Source organism: Paralichthys olivaceus, chromosome 24 (assembly GCF_024713975.1).
Source record: "Paralichthys olivaceus isolate ysfri-2021 chromosome 24, ASM2471397v2, whole genome shotgun sequence".
NCBI lineage: Eukaryota > Metazoa > Chordata > Actinopteri > Pleuronectiformes > Paralichthyidae > Paralichthys > Paralichthys olivaceus.
In genome coordinates, this window is record NC_091116.1 from 9,835,281 (window position 1) to 9,853,975 (window position 18,695).

At 40.3% G+C, this 18,695-nt stretch overlaps 3 protein-coding genes, 1 long non-coding RNA gene and 1 other non-coding gene across 6 annotated transcripts in view; 4 read left to right on the forward strand and 1 right to left on the reverse strand.

Moving 5' to 3' along the window:
* LOC109638887 (uncharacterized) overlaps positions 1-18,695 on the forward strand; it is an 82,157-nt gene that overhangs the window by 53,471 nt on the left and 9,991 nt on the right. The gene's annotated exons all lie outside the window — the stretch shown is intronic.
* Positions 359-3,592, forward strand: mtrf1 (mitochondrial translational release factor 1). Its single transcript, XM_020102089.2, has 9 exons — positions 359-867; positions 1,585-1,682; positions 1,759-1,840; positions 1,948-2,055; positions 2,321-2,490; positions 2,592-2,709; positions 2,813-2,949; positions 3,024-3,122; positions 3,257-3,592. Exons 1-9 carry the CDS (start codon positions 486-488, stop codon positions 3,383-3,385), a joined length of 1,323 nt encoding a protein of 440 aa, XP_019957648.2. The 5' UTR covers positions 359-485; the 3' UTR covers positions 3,386-3,592.
* wbp4 (WW domain binding protein 4) lies at positions 2,235-7,580 on the reverse strand. The gene is made up of 10 exons (XM_020102090.2): positions 7,298-7,580; positions 7,063-7,135; positions 6,913-6,975; positions 6,058-6,184; positions 5,789-5,977; positions 5,611-5,681; positions 5,444-5,519; positions 5,112-5,320; positions 4,776-5,020; positions 2,235-4,664 (listed from the first exon to the last, which is right to left on the reverse strand). Coding segments are annotated over exons 1-10 (1,257 nt in total). The 5' UTR covers positions 7,300-7,580; the 3' UTR covers positions 2,235-4,462.
* Positions 7,645-7,716, forward strand: trnae-uuc (transfer RNA glutamic acid (anticodon UUC)). Its single transcript has one exon. It is a non-coding gene; the product is annotated as a tRNA-Glu (tRNA).
* Positions 8,021-18,662, forward strand: LOC109638907 (glycerol kinase). 2 transcript variants are annotated; one of them, XM_020102095.2, is made up of 21 exons: positions 8,040-8,244; positions 9,007-9,080; positions 9,169-9,275; positions 9,363-9,440; positions 9,534-9,613; positions 10,018-10,155; positions 10,252-10,361; positions 11,012-11,078; positions 11,281-11,298; positions 12,835-12,870; positions 12,952-13,019; positions 13,088-13,130; positions 13,206-13,286; positions 13,387-13,465; positions 13,573-13,669; positions 13,773-13,857; positions 14,242-14,362; positions 15,623-15,766; positions 15,876-15,962; positions 16,273-16,359; positions 16,816-18,662. In XM_020102095.2, the coding sequence occupies exons 1-21, from the start codon at positions 8,152-8,154 to the stop codon at positions 16,824-16,826; spliced, it is 1,704 nt and encodes a 567-aa protein (XP_019957654.1). In that variant the 5' UTR covers positions 8,040-8,151; the 3' UTR covers positions 16,827-18,662. The 2 variants fall into 2 exon arrangements, with proteins under 2 accessions (XP_019957655.1, XP_019957654.1); XM_020102096.2 differs by lacking the exon at positions 11,281-11,298 and having other exon boundaries at positions 8,021-8,244.

Sequence of the window (18,695 nt, forward strand, 5' to 3'; positions counted from 1 at the left end):
GGCTAAAAATAAATCTGACTGGGGGGCAGTTTTTACACAACATTTTTACTCCATTAGCACACACGTCTTTGTGGTAGTTCTGGTTTCTATTCTTGACTCATTTTGAGCTTTTATTATTCTTATTCTCATGTGTTTGCCTCTTTTATTTATCTTGAAATCTCACAAAAGTGCTTTAATCGTGAACTACAGCTTGGCCCAATGACCTGCAGATTAAACTACAAATCCCACAATTGATTTCTTGCATCGTTTCTACATTTTTATATAAAACACTAAACAATTTTATTTTCCTTCTTTAAGGTGACTGCTCCCAATGAGCCCAGTAGGTGGCGGTAATGTAAGTATAAGATGATTTCCTAGCCGCCATTAAACGAGCAAGAAAAAGTACATCCGGTTCTCTTCCTGGTAGCTAAAGATGGAATGAAAACACAGGAACAACACGTGTAATCAGTTTTTCTTTTCACCCGTCGCTGTGTAAATGTTGTGCGATGCTCGTCAGCCGCTGGTTTGGACTGTGCAGTCGTGTAGTTCACATTAGTAGCGCCAGGGGGAGATGGAGGACACAGGCGAGACAGGGGAAGAAGTGTGCTAACATCCCAGAGGAGGCACAGTGGAGGACACAGGCACCGGCACGTCTGTGTCACAGTGATGTGGGGGACGTGTACGAGCAGCGGTGTGTCCAGAGGTACGCGCGGCAGCTGGTGGACGAGCACAGACAGCTCAGTGACAGGTTACAGCAGGCTTACCTGAACGAGTCGGACAGAAAAGAGCTGATGAAGAGACACACAGAGCTGCTGCCTCTGGCTAATATACAGGGGAGGATCGAACAAGCCCTGGAAGACCACGAGGAGGTTTGGTCACTGCTGCAGGGTGAGTGCTTTTTACTTAATCTGTGCCACTAATTATAGAGATTCTTTTGCCACAGGGGCAAACTTCTATCAAGATAGATCAGTCAATATCGGTCATGATAAATGGCACATTAGTATTTATTATTTGCAGAGAATGTGTCGTCACAAGGCATATTGCTATTCATGAAAATGATATCGTGAGAATCATTGATATTCTTTTATATCCCAGCACTTGAGGATATTAAATCATATACATGTCTTAAAATTGTGCAATGACTGTCCTAGGCATTATTAGAATATCTAAATAAATACAATTATACAATTTCAGTTAACACTTTTATTCTAAAACAGATTTGCTTGCACAACTATCGCATATGATGTGCCAGACTTTTAGTAAGTGTCATAAATAACATACTTAATGGCACCAGGCCACATGAAAATGCAAAATTTCTTCCAGATCCTGTCTAAGCACATGGATATGTTTTTACTTCCATGTTTCTTGCTGGTCTCTGTCCTAAAATATTCAAAAACCAATCAAAAAGTATTTGTATTGACACAGGAAATCACGTTTTAGACCTGTTTTATCATAATTAGTTAGTCTTACATCAAGCAAATGTCCATGTTCCTGTAGAGATCAATTCATTGTGTCCTTTTCTGTTGTGTCAGAGCATTTGTGTGCAGATAGTATCAAAAAATCTTCAAAAGTGCACATCCTGTTGTGTTTTCCTCTTGCCTGCAGGGTCGGTCGGTACCAAAGATGAAGATGAACAACTGACGCAGCTGTTGAAAGAGGAGGAAGCACGAATCTCCAGCCAGATTTTGGGCTTAAGAGAAGATGTAAGAACACAAAGGCATGATGATGAAGCATATGTTGAAGATTCTGGGTTAACGGGTGGACCTTCTTTCTTTCCAGTTGATTAAAGCTCTTGTGCCCACTGACCCTCTTGACCCCAGTAATGTCCTGCTGGAGGTTGCATCAGGACGAACAACAGGAGGTATGCAGATTGTTTGGACTCCCAGCTTGTGATTGATTTACTAATGGGACATGCCTGCATTAACAATATTTTCTCTTCCTTCCTGTTGCCCATTTCTGTCATTTCAGGTGATATTTGTCAACAGTTCACCAGAGAAATGTTTGACATGTACCAGGGTTTTGCAAGTTATAAGAACTGGGACTTTGAGGTCTACAACTACACACCTGCTGACCATGGTAATTCATATTCTTGTCTGTATTCATTCATCCTCTTCCTTTGGTCTTGTCCAGAGAGCCATGTTTGTATTTTCTCGTTTGATTTGATTTCTTTTACGCAAAATCAAAATATAAAATGTTGATGAATGTTCATTTAAGTAGTGGAGCTTAAAATAGCGTATGGAGCGCAACAACAGATGTTTCTGTTTTTTCCAGCAGTCTTTATTAAACTTGAATTGTGGGCTCTGACAGAAAAGATTTAACATTAGTTAACTTTGTGTCTCAGGTTTGCACCACGCTGCAGTGAGAATAACCGGGGACAATGTGTACAGACATCTGAAGCATGAAGGAGGAACACACCGGGTGCAAAGGATCCCCGAGGTCGGCCTCTCCTCCAGGATGCAGCGTATCCACACAGGAACCATGGCTGTCATTATCCTGCCTCAGCCAGTGGAGGTTTACTTCAGCAGTTCCTCATCACCTGCTTTTTCAACAGCATGTGTTTATTAGCATCTCATAAAAGCATTTCATTCTTTTTGTGTCCTTTGTGTACATAGTTTGACGTCCACATTGATCCAAAGGATCTTCGCATCGACACATTCAGATCTCGGGGTGCCGGGGGTCAGAGTGTCAACACAACAGACAGTGCAGTGCGCATCGTTCATCTCCCCACAGGTAAGACAAACCAGACATGTTCTCAACCCACTTCAAGCGCTTAGGATTTTAAAACATCAAGAGACAGCGCTGCCTTCTGTTTCCTCGGTCGCCCTCCCAACAGGCGTCACCGCTGAATGTCAGCAGACCCGCTCTCAGCTGCAAAACAGAGACTCCGCCATGCGTGTGCTGAGGGCCCGGCTTCACCAGAGCATGATGGGTAAAGAGACTAAGCAGAGGCACACAGCACGGAAGCAGCAGGTGAGTGAGCAGATAGATAAATGTTACATTCACATATTTTTGCTAAGACTTGATGCTCATGTTCCTGACTTCAGGTGGGCACGCGTTCTCAGTCAGAGAGGATTCGCACCTACAACTTTAGCCAGGACCGTGTCACAGACCACAGGACTGGATATGTTACCCGAGAGATAAAGGTTCGATTTTAAGGGAGTGTCAGTGTGTCTCCAAATTCTGCATAAACCATAAGGAATCATTTAACAGTTGAATCTGTTTTTAAAAACTTTGTCATTCGTTAAAATCATTGTCACGGGTTCTGTTCCATGTGCAGGAGTTCATGAGAGGAGGGGAGGCTCTTGACGATCTGATCTCTTACATACGTGAACACATGGAGAGGGAGGCTCTCCTGGAGATGGTGGAGAGCAGCAGTTTGACAGAATCTGGAAAATCTGCAGACTGACACACAACTTCCCATCAAGTGATCCGAATGTACAGTATGTTAGTTTTGAGGATGAGTTAGTACTACACTGAAATGTTTAATTTTAATATTACCATTATTGCTATTTATATTTGTGCAAGAGTCAAATTGCAAAGAATGTAACTTAAGAAGATTATCATAATTTAGAGGTATTTATTTTTGTAATAAAATATTAAATTATGAATTTTATGTCATGGTGATTCCCTGAATAATGAGTCATAGTTATGTATTGATTATTAATATTTTAAACAAAGGGAAGTGAATGATGTCCATTTAAGATGATTTTAGAATATAAAAATTCAGTTGTCCAGGTCAAAATCGGAGTTGGTCCGCACCATGATCACAACTTCTTGGTAAAGTTTAGTAAAACTGTCTGTCTACACTGAATGTCAATAGATCCCTTGTGTTTATTGTCAGTAAATACTCTTCATGGTTCTCTGCCAGTCAGGGTGCGGTAAAACCACCTATCAGCTTAATACACGCACACACTCACTCTCCAAATGCACGTCACACCCTGCATGTGTGTGCCAGCTGAGCAGCAACCTCCAGTGCATTTTTTCTTGTTATCTGACCATCATGTGAAAACATTTTTTATTATTCATTTATCAATCATTCACTTGTGAAATTAACTATAATCATTAATTTGGAACACATTTTTTACCTTATAAAATATGACACTCATTCACTTTAACTGACAAGTACTGCAATGTTTCCACGCGCCTTCTCATAACTTACACAGGTAAAAAAATACAAAAAAAGGTTTTGAATTGCTCTGAATGGATACAGCCGCACTTTCCGAACTACAGGAAGAAGTATTTTCCATGTGAGTAAACTCAACACACCTGGATGTCGACAATACTGTACACAAGACCAAACCAACCTTAAGACTATAAAAGTGTTGCACAGGTTTCACAATGAAGATTTTTTTCTTTTATGTTTCATGCCAATTTTGCCCCCCCAAAATATTTCTGCTGAATTCACAGATCAAAATGGTGCAACCGGAAGTTTTTATTATGTAAAAGTCTAAATCTGCTGCATCCTAACCCAAACCTTGATGAGTTAGTCGTCATTGTCTCTCTGTCGGAGGCTCCTGGATTTTCCATTCTGTGTCTTGTTTTTCCTGAACGAAGAAGGTCCGCCTTCGTCTCCGAGGGAGGTGATGATGCGTTCTTTGAACTTGGGTTTTGGCTCAGGCGGCAGGTCGGCTGGAGCGCTGGCTGCGCTCCCCTCCACCTGGGGCAACTGTAAGTCAATGCTGGCGCTGGAGGGTAAAGAAAAAAAATTGGTTAAAGTAATTCCAGAAGCTGCTGAAATCCATCGGGATCAGTTCATGGTGCAGAAGTATTCAAACCACATTTCAACTAGTACTTACTATGGATCCTCCTCTTCCTGGATCTGTTCCCAGACTCCGTATGGATTGGCTTTCTTTGGCTTTTTGGGTTGCGTTGCCACCAACTCTTTCTTTTTCTCTTCCTCTTTCTTCTCCTCAGGTTCAGCTGTTGTGCTTTGGACCTCTTCCTCTTTTTTCATCTCTTCAGCATCTTCTTTAGGAGAATCCTCACTGGTTTCTTCATTGTCCTCTTCATTATCTGAGGGACTGGCCTCAGCTTTCCTTTTCTGAAAACAAACAAATGATTTTTTAATTAGAATCTTTACCGACAGAAGTTAAATTATTTGCATTAAAATCTTCTTCCAGGACTCTCCTCACCCTGAAACTGATCTTTGGGACTTTGGACTGCTGACTGGCTTGTTCAGTGACCTCTGCCTCCTTAGATGCCTGGGCCTCATTGGAGCTCTCTTCTGCTGAAAGTGGCTCGGGCTGAGGGGTTGAAGGCTCCTTCTGATTCTCCTCGTTGCTGGATCCAGACCCAGATGCCTCACTGGAAGGAAAGTCTGCCGGTTTCTCCCAGCTGGACTCTGCGAGGTGAGAAAGACAAAGCACGTGATTATCAGACAGAATCTCTAATCCAGAAAAAGGAGCAAAGAAGTGGATTAAAAAACAATTCAAGTAAAATGAGAATGCATAGAAACATATTATACCTCCAGTCTCTGAGTTGTAGTAATACGTATAACCATCAGGGCTGAGAGCTTCCATCCAATGACAACTTGAAGAGCTCTGAAAATAAACACAATATTAACATATAAAGACATGTTATGAACAGAGCATTGTAATAAAGGGAAATTTAACTGCAAATTTTATTATTAACCTTAGTCTGTCCAGGGTGTGCAGAGGCTGAACTTTCTCCCTGGAAACCCTGTGGTTTTTCCCATCGAGATTCTGTAGACAAAATACACAGAAAACATAATAAAACCACCCACCACAATAGTAATTTGTAGTTTGGCAGTTTAAATTGAAATGTTGTGGAAGAGTTGTAGTTTCCTCACCTCCAGTTACTGAGTTGTAATAGTATGTGTGTCCATCTTCTGATTGACCTTCAACCCAAACCTGTGTTTCTCTTTGCTTTGCAGATTTCTTGCTTGATTTCATTTCTTTCTTATACTGTTTTCTGGTCTGACATATGACCACAGGTTTTGGCTGAGGAGCTGTTGTGGTTTCGGCTGGTGGACCTAATCCTAACACAAAAGAATTTAACATATTTTTAAAAAGTTTCTCCTCCGTAGTTAGACACTATTTCACAACAAGTGTCAGTTACCTGCTGCCTCCCTTTCCATCCTCTTCAGATCTTCCTCATACGCCTTCATCGCAGCCTCCTCCATCGCTGCAAAGTCTTTAGACATACGTTCCTCCTGCTTCAACTTCTCAATGCTCTTCTTTTTAATCTGCAGAAGGAAAGATAGGAAGACATAAGTGACAGCGACAAGTGGCCCATCAGAGGAGAGCCTGGACCTTATCTCTTCTGCCAGTCCTGAGAGCTGTGCCAAGACAGGCACGTTTTTGGTGGCTGTTAATATATTAAAATTTGTGTTTGTGTTTTATGGCACTGTAATTTAATTACCTAATTAGTTCACTGAATAAATAGAAAGAGAAAATAAGTTATCATAGTTGCTGTTTCTGCATCATCCATATGGAAATCTGATGTTTTTTCAAGGACAGACATGAAAGTTAACTGAATATTTGGTCAAATACACCAAGACATCTGGGACGTCGTTATTTTCTGAAGAAAATAATTACGGCAATTTTCAACATCAACAAGCAAAATAAGATAAATATATAACTAGGATAGATAATTATTTGAAGCGTCAATACAAATCTGTTGCTATTGATAAGGCATGTTGACCAGAAGTAGTTGTAGATTAAAGTACTCATCACTACAATTCAGCCTTTTCCCCTCGAGCAGCACGTGGAACTAAGGAACATCACAACTTTTCTTTGTTTCCTTTTAATTGTCTAATTTTTAACTGTTGTGTATTCTTTTTAACAACAAGAGACTTTTATTACCCATTGTGTTCATATTAATTAATGTAAAGTGTCCCTTTTAAATACATACAAGTAAAACGAAACATTATTCACTCCCCACTTAAACACAGACAGAAATAAAGGTGAATACCTCTGAAATTTTGGCAGCCACATTTTCTTTGTGATTCTTCCCTCTTTCGTGGAACTCGACGCTCTGCAGAGACAAACAAACAAAGACATTAGCATTAAACCTTCATAGATAGTCTATTTAAACATAACCACCATCTCTCAGCCGACTCACAGGCTTGTTGTCCGCAATCCAGCATTTGCAGTACTGGCAGAACTTCCTCGGCTGTGACTTCCAGTAGTCGGCCCTGAAAACGCACAAATGATTAGTTGACAATCATATGAATGAGTTAGATTAGCATTAGCAGCTAACGTGGCTATAATGTCTGAAATCCTGCCCAGGGCGGAAAACCTCAGTGGTCGTGATCGGTATACTGTAGCTAAACCCACCAGTGTGCCAACGCACTTACATTTTGGCCCAGCTTTGGTCGATTAAACGGGACGAAGAAGTTAAAGCGAAACAAATAAAAAGAAAAAACAGCTCCTCCACATTTCAGCAATAACAACACCGTCCGTCGGTGATGGCGTCATCGGCCGTCGACGAAAAGACGACGCTTGAGGCCCCAGGCTGAAATCAAACATTTTAAAATAATGAATCTTGAGACGTGAGAGAGTTTATAGGTGGAATAAGAATCTGTAAGAGGTTGAATGTTGAGACGTGGACCAGAAAAAACAACTGAATTGTTTCTACATTGTTTTTACATTTCTTTACAGGTTACAAGTTTATTCACCACCTAGTGGAAGAATAGCGCAAGTCTCCCATATGGTCTAGCGGTTAGGATTCCTGGTTTTCACCCAGGCGGCCCGGGTTCGACTCCCGGTATGGGAACTAAACTTTTCTGTCATGATTGCAAAACTTAATGATATATTACATTTTAATCAACATATGAATGATTATTATTTTTCACGAAATTAAAGTCATTATTTACATCAGTTTGTTCTTCCTGTGCTGTAAGGTAATGACCAAATAACCAAACTTTAGTCAACATACAACTGTGGTTGTCGCTGTAACCATGGGAACCAAAGACAGGATTCGTATAGTAAAAACAAATTAAAAAAAGATTATTAACATATTTCCACTGTTTAAACTTGTAAAAATCCAAATAGAGCAAATAGTTGTACTCTGCGTCATCACCAGTGGCCGAGTGGGAAAAATGACGTTTGAAGACTGCGACCCACCGCCCGACTTTGGCGTGAGGTTGATCCCCTGTCCCCGGCGGTGATCACTCTCCTCTGCTCGGTGCACGAAGCTCCGGGGCCGCATATGAACGGTGCTATGGCCGCGTCCTCGCACCGGATCACGCTGGGGCCGCTGGTCGCCGCCATCGACCAGGGAACCAGCTCCACTCGGTTTCTGGTAAGAGAAACTCTGCTCCCGGTGCAAGCTACGCTATGCTACATTTCAGGTCTGGCTGTGTTTATAATGGTGAAGCTTTCTCATGTCATTTGAAATCGCAGTACCGGAAATAATTAAACACATTTTTAAATTGATTTAATTACATTTTAAAGGAAATAGCTGCAAAACAAAGAAACCTGTGTTGAAATGGGAATGTCTTTTAATGTTTAATAGATAGGTTGATCAACAGAACTACAGACTACACATATGGCAAAAACAAGCTGACGTTTTAAGACCAAATTATAAATCAAGGATCTTTACTTTTGCTGTCATTGGGGTGTTTGTAAGTTCTTAAGAGACATTTTATCCCTAGCGACTGCAGGCGTTCTTTTGTTTGCGCATTTAATATATTTTCTGGGTGTGCACGATGGTCTTGAGCCAAGAATTTGCATGAGTCATTTCAGGACTGCTGAAGGAAATTGTCTGTAAAGATTCCCATTAAAATCCCACACTGTTGCCTGAGTCTGACGTGTGCTTCCTGGTCTGGCCCCCCCATGGCCTCCAGTGTTTGCTTTTGGGTTGTAAAGTGATCCATATTTAAATTTCCTTTTCATCGCTTTAAACGTTTATCTTTTTAGCTAAATCTCACTTTGCCCTGAATTCCATAACTGCCCAGAAGAACGAAATAACAAAGGATGATGGGAAATCTGACCAGGATCTACAGAAAAGGAGGCCTGTGTGTCGTGTGTATTCGTCTGAAGCTGGTTTCTTTCTCTTGTTCAGGTGTTCAACTCAAAAACAGCTGAGCTCCTCAGCCATCACCAGGTGGAAATCAAGCAGAGCTTCCCCAAAGAAGGGTACGTGAATAGTTTGCTGCATGATCCATTTGCAGCAATGCACATGCAATTAAGAAATATTATATATTTTGTTTTTACATTTTTTTAGATGGGTAGAGGAGGACCCCAAAGAAATCCTGCATTCGGTGTACGAGTGCATGGAGAAGACGTGTGAAAAACTCACCCAGCTCAACATCGACATCTCGAACATTAAAGGTTTGCACGCACAGGACCTGTGATGCCACTTGCTCTGTATTTCATAGAGGTGTTTAAGATCTGAAGACTGTGCTTGATTTTGTGCAGCTATTGGAGTGACCAACCAAAGAGAGACCACACTAATTTGGGACAAAGAGACAGGGGAGCCCCTCTACAATGCAATCGGTAACATTAAGTTTTGTTTACGTCCTATTTATCCTGTCACAGATCATCACTGGTTTTTGCTTTTTATGAAGTAACTTCAGTGTGTTTGTTCAGTTTGGCTGGACCTGCGCACTCAATCAACTGTTGAACGTCTCATTAACAAAACCCCTGGAAGGAACAAGAACCATTTGAAGGTTAAACATGCATTTTCACAAAGCTTATATCTCCACAGACTTATTCTCTCCATCTTATTCTCAGGCCATTTTTGAATCATTTCAATGAGAAGTTGATTGAAGCCCCTTTCAGTTTAACAAATTGAACTGTGCAATAGAAATCATCTGCCAGTGCCCACATTTGTGTTTTTGCTGACTTTCAATTCCTGGAGTATCTTCAAATGCCTGATGTCAGTTAATTCTATACAACTTAAGTTATAAGGTTATGTAAGTCAATGAACAATACATGATAAAAGCACTGAATCCAATTTGCGAATTAAGCATGTAAAATTTCTGATCTAAAAGATTTCTGAATAGAAAAACATGAACTAAGTATTTCTTTGTGGCAGCAGCAACAATATAATCATGTTGCTGTCATCCTGCAGCATAAAACCGGGCTCCCGATCAGCACTTACTTCAGCGCGGTGAAACTCCGCTGGCTGATGGACAACGTGGACGAGGTCCGCGATGCAGTCGTGTCTCACCGCGCCATGTTCGGCACCGTTGACTCCTGGCTCATCTGGGTAAGAGAGTCCCGACCACAGGTGCTCGGGACATTTTGTGTGATGATTGTGGAGGATTTTGTGACAAACTTGATTTGTGTATTGGATGTCTGGCAGTGTCTGACCGGCGGCAAGTCGGGCGGAGTGCACTGCACAGATGTGACCAACGCCAGTAGAACCATGCTGTTTAACATTCACACTTTGGAATGGGACCCAGAACTTTGCAAGTAAGAAAGCTGTGTCATCGCTTCCACAAATATTACTGAAATGATTATGTTTTTTTACTCAGAAATTAAAGCATTATTCATTTCTACATTTGAGGGTTTTTAAATGGAATACAAATGATGGGATCTGCAGTTCTCTTCCCACCCCTTCTCATCTTGTTTCCCCTTACCCCTATGTGTTCGGTCTCTCCCTCTGTGAGTGGGAGAGACCTCTCCTCATCTGATTATCCGTTTGCTATCATTAAGCAATCAAGACTCACCGGCTGACACCATATTTAAGCCCTGGCTCTGCACCCTGTATTCATCAAATCGTCTGTATAACCCAGTGGTAACTGAGACTCCTGCCTGTCTTTTGGTTGTTTTTACCTGCTACCCTGACTCCTGCCTGTTTGTTGTGTCTCAAGTTCTCATCGGTTGGCTGCTCCTTGCATTAGTTTGTTTTTTGTCGTGGTCCATCCGGATCGGATTCATCACCTGCCTGTCCGCTCTCAGCACATTCACCTACAAACTGTTGGATCATCTGGATTCTTCTGTTGCACATTAAATATTCATTATATCTTGAACTTTCACCGTTGGATGCAGTTCTTGTGTTAAACTTGACGACAAACGTTGCTTAATTACTCACAGATTGCTCTTCTGTTATATCCCATCAGATATTTTGGTATCCCCATGGAGATCTTGCCCAGAGTGAGGAGTTCATCAGAAATATATGGACTCATGGTAAGTGTGCATAAATCTGTTTATCTCACAAAGTCTTCCCCTTACAATTTCCCCACAGTTAGTGTTTATAGTAACTGTTAAATCCTAACGATTTCACTGCTGTTTATTGTGACTGATAAAAGTGCATGAAGGTTGACTAAGAAAGTCTTTGAGGCATTTCTTGTGTGTGTGTGTGCTATTGTCTCTCTTTTCTCAATGGTAGAAAATATGTTCTAGCCGGGTAAGTAATCCTCACCATCACTCTTTCACCTCATCATGCAAAATAACCCATCCTACTTCTCCGTTGCCAAAGCGATCACGCCATCATACAGTGCATTTCCCGAATCCATATCAATATTAGTTTGGGAATTGATGTATCCTCACAATTGATTATTGCTGATGGTGATTGCTCTTATTTTCCGCCAAAGCATGTGCTCATCAGTAAAATGAACCATGAGTATATCTGAAACTCTGAGGAACTAACCATGCTGCAAATCTGAAGCACAACACTAACTGCGGCTTCAAATGTTTTGCTGATATAATGGTATTAGAAATTTCGGTGACAACATCCCCAAGTTTTCAAACCCTCCTGTCAAGATTTAATTCAGGCTTGGTAATTTGCAGTTTGACCGTATATGTAACTATAAATAACAAAATAACACACGCAATCAATATGGAACTTGAATTTAAACAAAATTAACATTTTAGGTAAAAAGCACAACTTTTCTGCAACGTTTGTTCTGTAAAATCATGTCAGCTCTTATTAAAAACCTAATGCAGATACTGATGTGTGTGAAAGGCTCATATTTGCTGATATATTAATAACAACTCTTTAACACGCTACATTTGGTGTTGTAATCTACTTTTGGCATAAGACGATGAACAGTTGAGCTACACAATCGCCTTGCGAATTGGGACCATTTTAGATGTGGCCGGTTTGAGGTGTCTGACACCAACTGGTTTCTAAAGTCGGGATTGTTGTTTTTCTTTGTTGAACATCTTGGTCTCTGAAATAGAGAGATGATACCAAGACAAGTAGCAATTATCACATGGTGTAGGTTTAGGTTCAGAAGATGGGCGACACAGTAAAGCTAAACATGTGGAAGTGTTTAAGGTCATACATAAAGTATATGCCCTGTTGTGAATGTACTGGATGGCCCCTGTCCCCCTAATTGCTTATGTCCTATGGCATGTTACTCAGATGGTCGTCACGGCTCCGCTGACCATCATCCTCTGCAGCGTCCCATCCCGTCTCCCAAATCTCTTCACTCTTTGGCACAGTTGTATTTATCCGACTCTTATTCTCCGCCCTCAAACATCTCAAATCAAAATGGCGGGCTCGTGTAGGAGTGAAGACATTTTCACATTAACAGGCTCTCACTTGCCCTTGTTTCCCCTGTTTCCACGGTTACAGTACGCTTCAAGTGCAGATGTTGCGGTGGAATTGGTTTAGTTTTGTTATTTGGCTTCATGTAGTCAAATAATGAGCTTTGTGGTGTCAGGGCAAAGCTGTTCATTGTGACTAAACATGAAGACTAAAGATGTATTTTTAAATTTGTTAATCGATCAACACCTCCTGAAATACCCTCAGGTGTATAATATAATATTCATGATAATACCATTTTCTAATTCTGACAGAAAATGTATTTAAAACAAATTTAAAACTTTTTGGTGCTCATAAAACCAGAAATGCAACATACTTACAAACTAATTTCAAATGCTTATTTAATGTGATCAAAGCTGGAAAAACACTGAAACAAATCTTTTCTTCTGACAGAAATCTGGAGCTCTATCAGGTATTCCCATTTCAGGGGTGAGTGTATTTCTTTTTTCCCATGCACACCACGTACTCTTAAATTCTGTTTGTAACCTGATGTATTTTCTTTAACCGCAGTGCCTCGGGGATCAGTCGGCAGCTCTGGTCGGACAGATGTGTTTTCAGGACGGGCAAGCGAAAAACACGTAAGGTTCCCTTTGTGGCAAAAGTTCTCCTTCGTTAGAAATTCAACCTAATCCCATCTTTGTTTCAGGTATGGAACCGGCTGCTTTCTGCTGCGAAACACTGGAGCCAAGGTACATTACTTCAGATTTGAGTTTTAAACATCTGCACCCATTCCATGCTGTGACATTTCTCTGTATTTTTTCAAGCCTGTGATGTCTGACCACGGACTTCTGACCACTGTGGCATACAAACTTGGCCGGGACACACCTGCCTGTTATGCACTAGAGGTATAGTGTCAAAAATAAGCTGGTAGTTTGACCCAAATGTGAAATATATTGTGTCAAAAGGATTCAGTTCTATTTTTTCCCCCTGCTTTTTTCTTCCCAGGGCTCTGTGGCCATTGCGGGAGCTGTGGTTCGTTGGCTGCAGGACAATCTCGGAATCATCGGGTCATCTGAAGAACTTGGTGAGTCCAACATGTCTTTGTTCAGAAAATGTGACGATCGACATCGGACCGTGGTGTAATTTATTCGTTGTAGTCGGTGATATGTTCCTTTCCTGGTTATTCTGCAGAGAAGTTGGCTGCGTCAGTCGGCACTTCCTACGGTTGCTACTTCGTTCCGGCATTTTCAGGTCTTTACGCACCGTACTGGGAGCCCAGTGCAAGAGGGTAAGAGCAAGAGGTTCCATGGTGGTGCTGTAAACCTGTCTACAATTACTCAAACAGCCTGCTGAAGTAAATCTTGCTCTCTGATTTGATCCCTGTGTCACAGGATCATATGTGGGTTGACGCAGTTTACGAATAAGAGCCATCTTGCGTTCTCTGCGCTGGAAGCCGTCTGTTTCCAGACACGAGAGGTAAGCGCTCCCCTGAAGACACACATTTAGTTTACACTGCCCTTATTATCAGAGTGAAATACAGAGGCCAAGTAAAATGGACAAGACCAAGGGCTGCATCATCATAGGGGGATGGAGTTTATTTAAATGACGTGATATTGTCTATTTTGTTTCCCCCCTATCATTTCCAAATGGTCTGATCATATGTGTGAGGTCAGCTGTATGAATTAATATCCCGTTTTCTTTCAGTTATGTAATTCATTCTCTTATTTTTCATTCCTTTATGCTAGATTATTTTTGGGTGAAAAAAATCCCATCTCTTCAAAAATAATCCTGCTCTCGACCTTTGACTGCTTGTTGAGAGAAATTGTATTGCTTGCGTTATGTCCTGATATTTGTTTGCAGATACTGGACGCTATGAATCAGGACAGCGGCATCCCTCTAACTCAGCTCCAGGTGGACGGAGGAATGACGTCCAACAGACTGCTAATGCAGCTGCAGGCGGACATTCTCTGTATCCCTGTTGGTAAGGTTTCCATTTATTCCCCTTCATTTAGTGATTACTTTCTTTTGATCTGCTCCTTGATTCGAACTTGAGTCACAAATGGTTCCAGTCTGCACACCATGTTTTCATGCTTCTATTTGTGTTTGTTGGAGCGAGGATGCATCTCAGAGGAGACATGGTACCAACATCTTTTACTACTCGAACACAACCATTTGCTGGAAATGTACATCCCAGAATCACTGCAGATTTAGTAATAATAAAACAGAACCAATAAACTATTTTGTTTCTGATTTAGCCTCAGTTTTTAAATGATCCGTGTCTGTGGGTCTGATTTCCTTTTCCTGATTAGTTATTTAACCTTGTGTGTATCATGAAAAATAAAGTCAGGGAGAGGACGCAATTGTTTATTAAGCAAGAAATGTTTTTATTGTTCGGGTAGAAGTTTAGTGTGCTAGATAATAATGTGAGATGGTTTATCCCTTTTCCCTAGAACATTCGGGCTGAAATATAATATATAAAATTATAAGGCATTGCGATGATAACCAGTATATCCAAGGATCAATTTACAAAGCTTAACTCATTTGGGCACAGTTTGAATAATAGACCTACAAATGAATGCAGCACTTCCATGTATCAGAAACAGAAATATTCATCCTTTCTCTTATGGGAATCTGTAAAAAAAATTGAATTGAATTGTGCAAGTGCATTTTCTACACTACTCATTTAAGGGAAGCAGGGGGAGCTGGATCCAATCCCAGCAGACACAGGTGAGAGGGCGGTACATTCTTGCCAGGTACACCCACTGAGCGTCACGCCTAAATCAAAACTGAAGAGAGCGCACCCATTCTTTGCATAATAAATTCCTGCAGTGATCAAACCGGTTCCCGTCCGAAAGGTCACCCTGGTCTGAAAACTGATCTTTTACTTTATCTAATGCGACAACATGTGTTGTGTGTATTTGCTGAGCATCAAACTGTTAATATACTGGTTAATACTGTGATTTACCAATGCATTCCTGTCAGTGTAGCAGAATATACTTGTTGATCAAGCACAACTTTTATTTGTACAGATTCACAATTATTAATGTGCAGATATTTAGTACAGTTTGGACTCTGACTGTAATGCAAAACGACCTCTAAATATTTCCAGACAAATTTAAAATGAAAATGGTGCTTTGAAGAAATATAAGGAAGAGTAGAACAAGCTGTGTAGTATTTCCATATGGCAGTTATTGGCTCTGTCATAACTGGCTAAATAAATTGGTCAATTATTGTTTTTCAGTGAAGCCGTCCATGCCTGAGACCACAGCGCTCGGTGCAGCGATGGCAGCCGGAGCAGCGGAGGGTGTGAGCGTGTGGAGTCTGAGCCCCGAGGACCTGAGTGAAGTCACATCAGAGAAGTTTGAGCCTCAGATAAACCCTGAAGGTACGATGAGTGTACACAACAAAGAAAAGATGAGATGATGGCATTGTACACATCCTCAGTAGCTGCTGTGAAAATAAACGTAAAGATAAAAAGTTGATTTGGTCGGCAGAGAGCGAGTTACGGTACGCACGGTGGAAGAAGGCGGTTCAGAAGTCCATGAACTGGGAGACGACAGAGCCTGCTGGTAATGGAAACGGTAAGAAACACGTTATGCTCAAAACATCACGAGATGGTTGTTGAATTACAATAAAAGATTAGACAGTTGATGTAATACCACTGTGGACAGGTTACAACGAGCTGAACTACCATCTAGTTTCTACATAAATAAGCTCAGAAATCACACTGTATCGATGTAATAAAATACTGCACGCACAATCCTGTAAAAATGTCAGATCCCCATGAATATAAAATGGAAAGACCAATTTAAAATGACTAACTTGAATTTTGTCTGTTTTTCTGTCTCATGTGCTCCAATCGTTGTCCCTTTCTGTTCTAACGACACAAAGGTGAAACGAGCATCTTCAGCAGCGTCCCCCTGGGCTTTTACATCATGGGCAGCATGTTGATGTTAGTGGGTGCTAAGTACCTTGCAGGTCAGTTTCTACCTCCATGTTCGTGAAGCATAAAGTTCTTGCATACACTGTTGGACTGGAGTAATTTCACTTTAGTAAATATGTTTTTAGATGAAACTTCAGGTGTCAGGTATAAAGAATACAACAATTCTCGGAGTGGGTAATTCAGATTCTGGAGTATTTTGGGTAATTCTAAAGGACATGCATCTCTTTAAAAATCTTGACACTTGACACATGTCTAAAAAGCCGTCACAAGGAGCTGGTTGAAATGTGACCCTCCACATAAGAACAATGGACAACTTGACTTTCTAAGGACTAGAGCAGAACATTAACTCAGCCTTCCTACAAAAACAAAAAGAACCAGAACCATGTTAGGTACAACTGAGTAATCTTGATGTTTGCTTTGAGCATTGTAACGTCCACCTTTCTTTAAATGACACTTACATACTGCTTTCTTTATTTTTATTTCCACATTAGGCCACAACTAGGTTTAGAATCCTGGAAGCTTTGCAGCAAAGAGGGAAAGTGGAATCAAACACTCTCTGAGCCGACCACCACTTCCAACCTCCATTCCAGAAGAACGCTTTTGCTGAATCTTACCATCGACTAGGGACATGAGGACGAATTTGAAATGACTAATGGGAATTCATTTTCTGTGTACATTAAACCAGATTTTTTTTTTTTTTTTTTTTTTGCATGCAGTGTTTTTGTTTTTTTGGGTACAATATTGCTACAGAAAAGTACGATTTGAGTTTATTTGTATAGAAACTCTACAGATGGTAGTTCAGATTGTTTTAACCTTTCCAAAGTTAATTGACATCATCTCTCAGCTGTCATCTTGTGATGTTGTATTCCCGACGATGGTAAGTGATAAGATTTTATTTTTTCTTTTGTCTTGTGGGATCTGTGAACTAACAAGAGTATGTGAATATATATTCTAACAGTTAGGATTAAGACAAATGAAATGTGAAAACAAGTGAAGAAAGGAGCTGGAGTTAACGAACAGTTTGTTTTTGGTGAAAATTATGTTTTTTGTTTTAATTTAATATTTATAAAAAGTTAATGTGTTTTGTGTAATGGGCAAACATGCAATGGAAACTCACAAAATCCAAAAAACCGCAAACATCCTTGAAGTACGAAGGAAGTAAATTTGTTTATTTTGATTGAAGATTGAAAATGTTCATCTAAAGCTTTTTACAGCCTAGAAAGCTTTAATTATTTGTAAGGTCACGATTTAAAATGGAAAATCGCAAATGATATTTATTGCCACTGAACTCTAAATATGCAAAAACCAACTGTAAACATTTTGTATGCATTCACTCTCAAATCAGTTTTATTAGACGAAGGGTTCAGGACATTTTTTTGTTTTATGAAACCATAGGAATTTCTGATTTATTCCACTGTGCTGTACAGTCCAGGTTTAAAGAATTAACCTTGAAGTAGTGGAAGTGAGTAAATGAATCTCAGTATTTACATTGTTGCCCAACATTTGTCATGTTTGTCTACTGTGTGGAGTAGAAGTTGAAAGGAAACCAGTGCTTCCGTGTAAATGGGTATTATTTGAAAGAAATGGTTTATGTATTAATGTATAAAGTTAAAGGTTCAGTGTGAAAGATTTAGGTGCAAGGGATCTATTATAAAATAATCTCAGTGAGTGTTTCATCTAAAACGTATGATTTGTTTGCTTTAACCTAGAATGGACCTTTATATTTAAATACTTTATATTTTCATCTGGAGCGGGTAGGCCTCTGTTTTTTTTTTTACAGTAGCCCAGATTGGACAAACTAAACACCTTTTGAGTTTTTATGACAACTGAAAGCTACCACAGGTTTTGAAGGGAAGGGTGAGTTGAGGGGGTATTCAACTTCACCACTAAATTCTACACACTGAACCTTTAATGGACGGTATGATGGCAATTGGTGTAAAGGCTTAAAGTGCACTTTTTGGATATATAACACATTAATTGATATTTATTAATGAAATGACAAGTGTTTAAAATGTGAAATTGGAGAAATGCACTTAATATGACCATATGAAAGCAGTGTACAGTCCTGTTCAGGTCCAAAACTAATTTTGATATTCACATGTCTTGACAGTCAAATGTCAGATGAGTAGCGAGGCAAGTAGCGAGGCAGCAACAGAGCGACAGGCATTGGTTGGATATCTGTTGGCTCTAAAATGAGGAAACTGTGTATCTGTCTGTTGTTGTCACAGAATGTAAGTTCGGAGCGTGGGACAATAAGTTGCATCAAAAAAACGTACTGGCTGTTCTAAAATATCAAAAGCAGACTGGGAATAAAAACATTGATTATAGGTGTCGCTGATATTGACGTGTGTCTGAATCTATTTTTGCCATT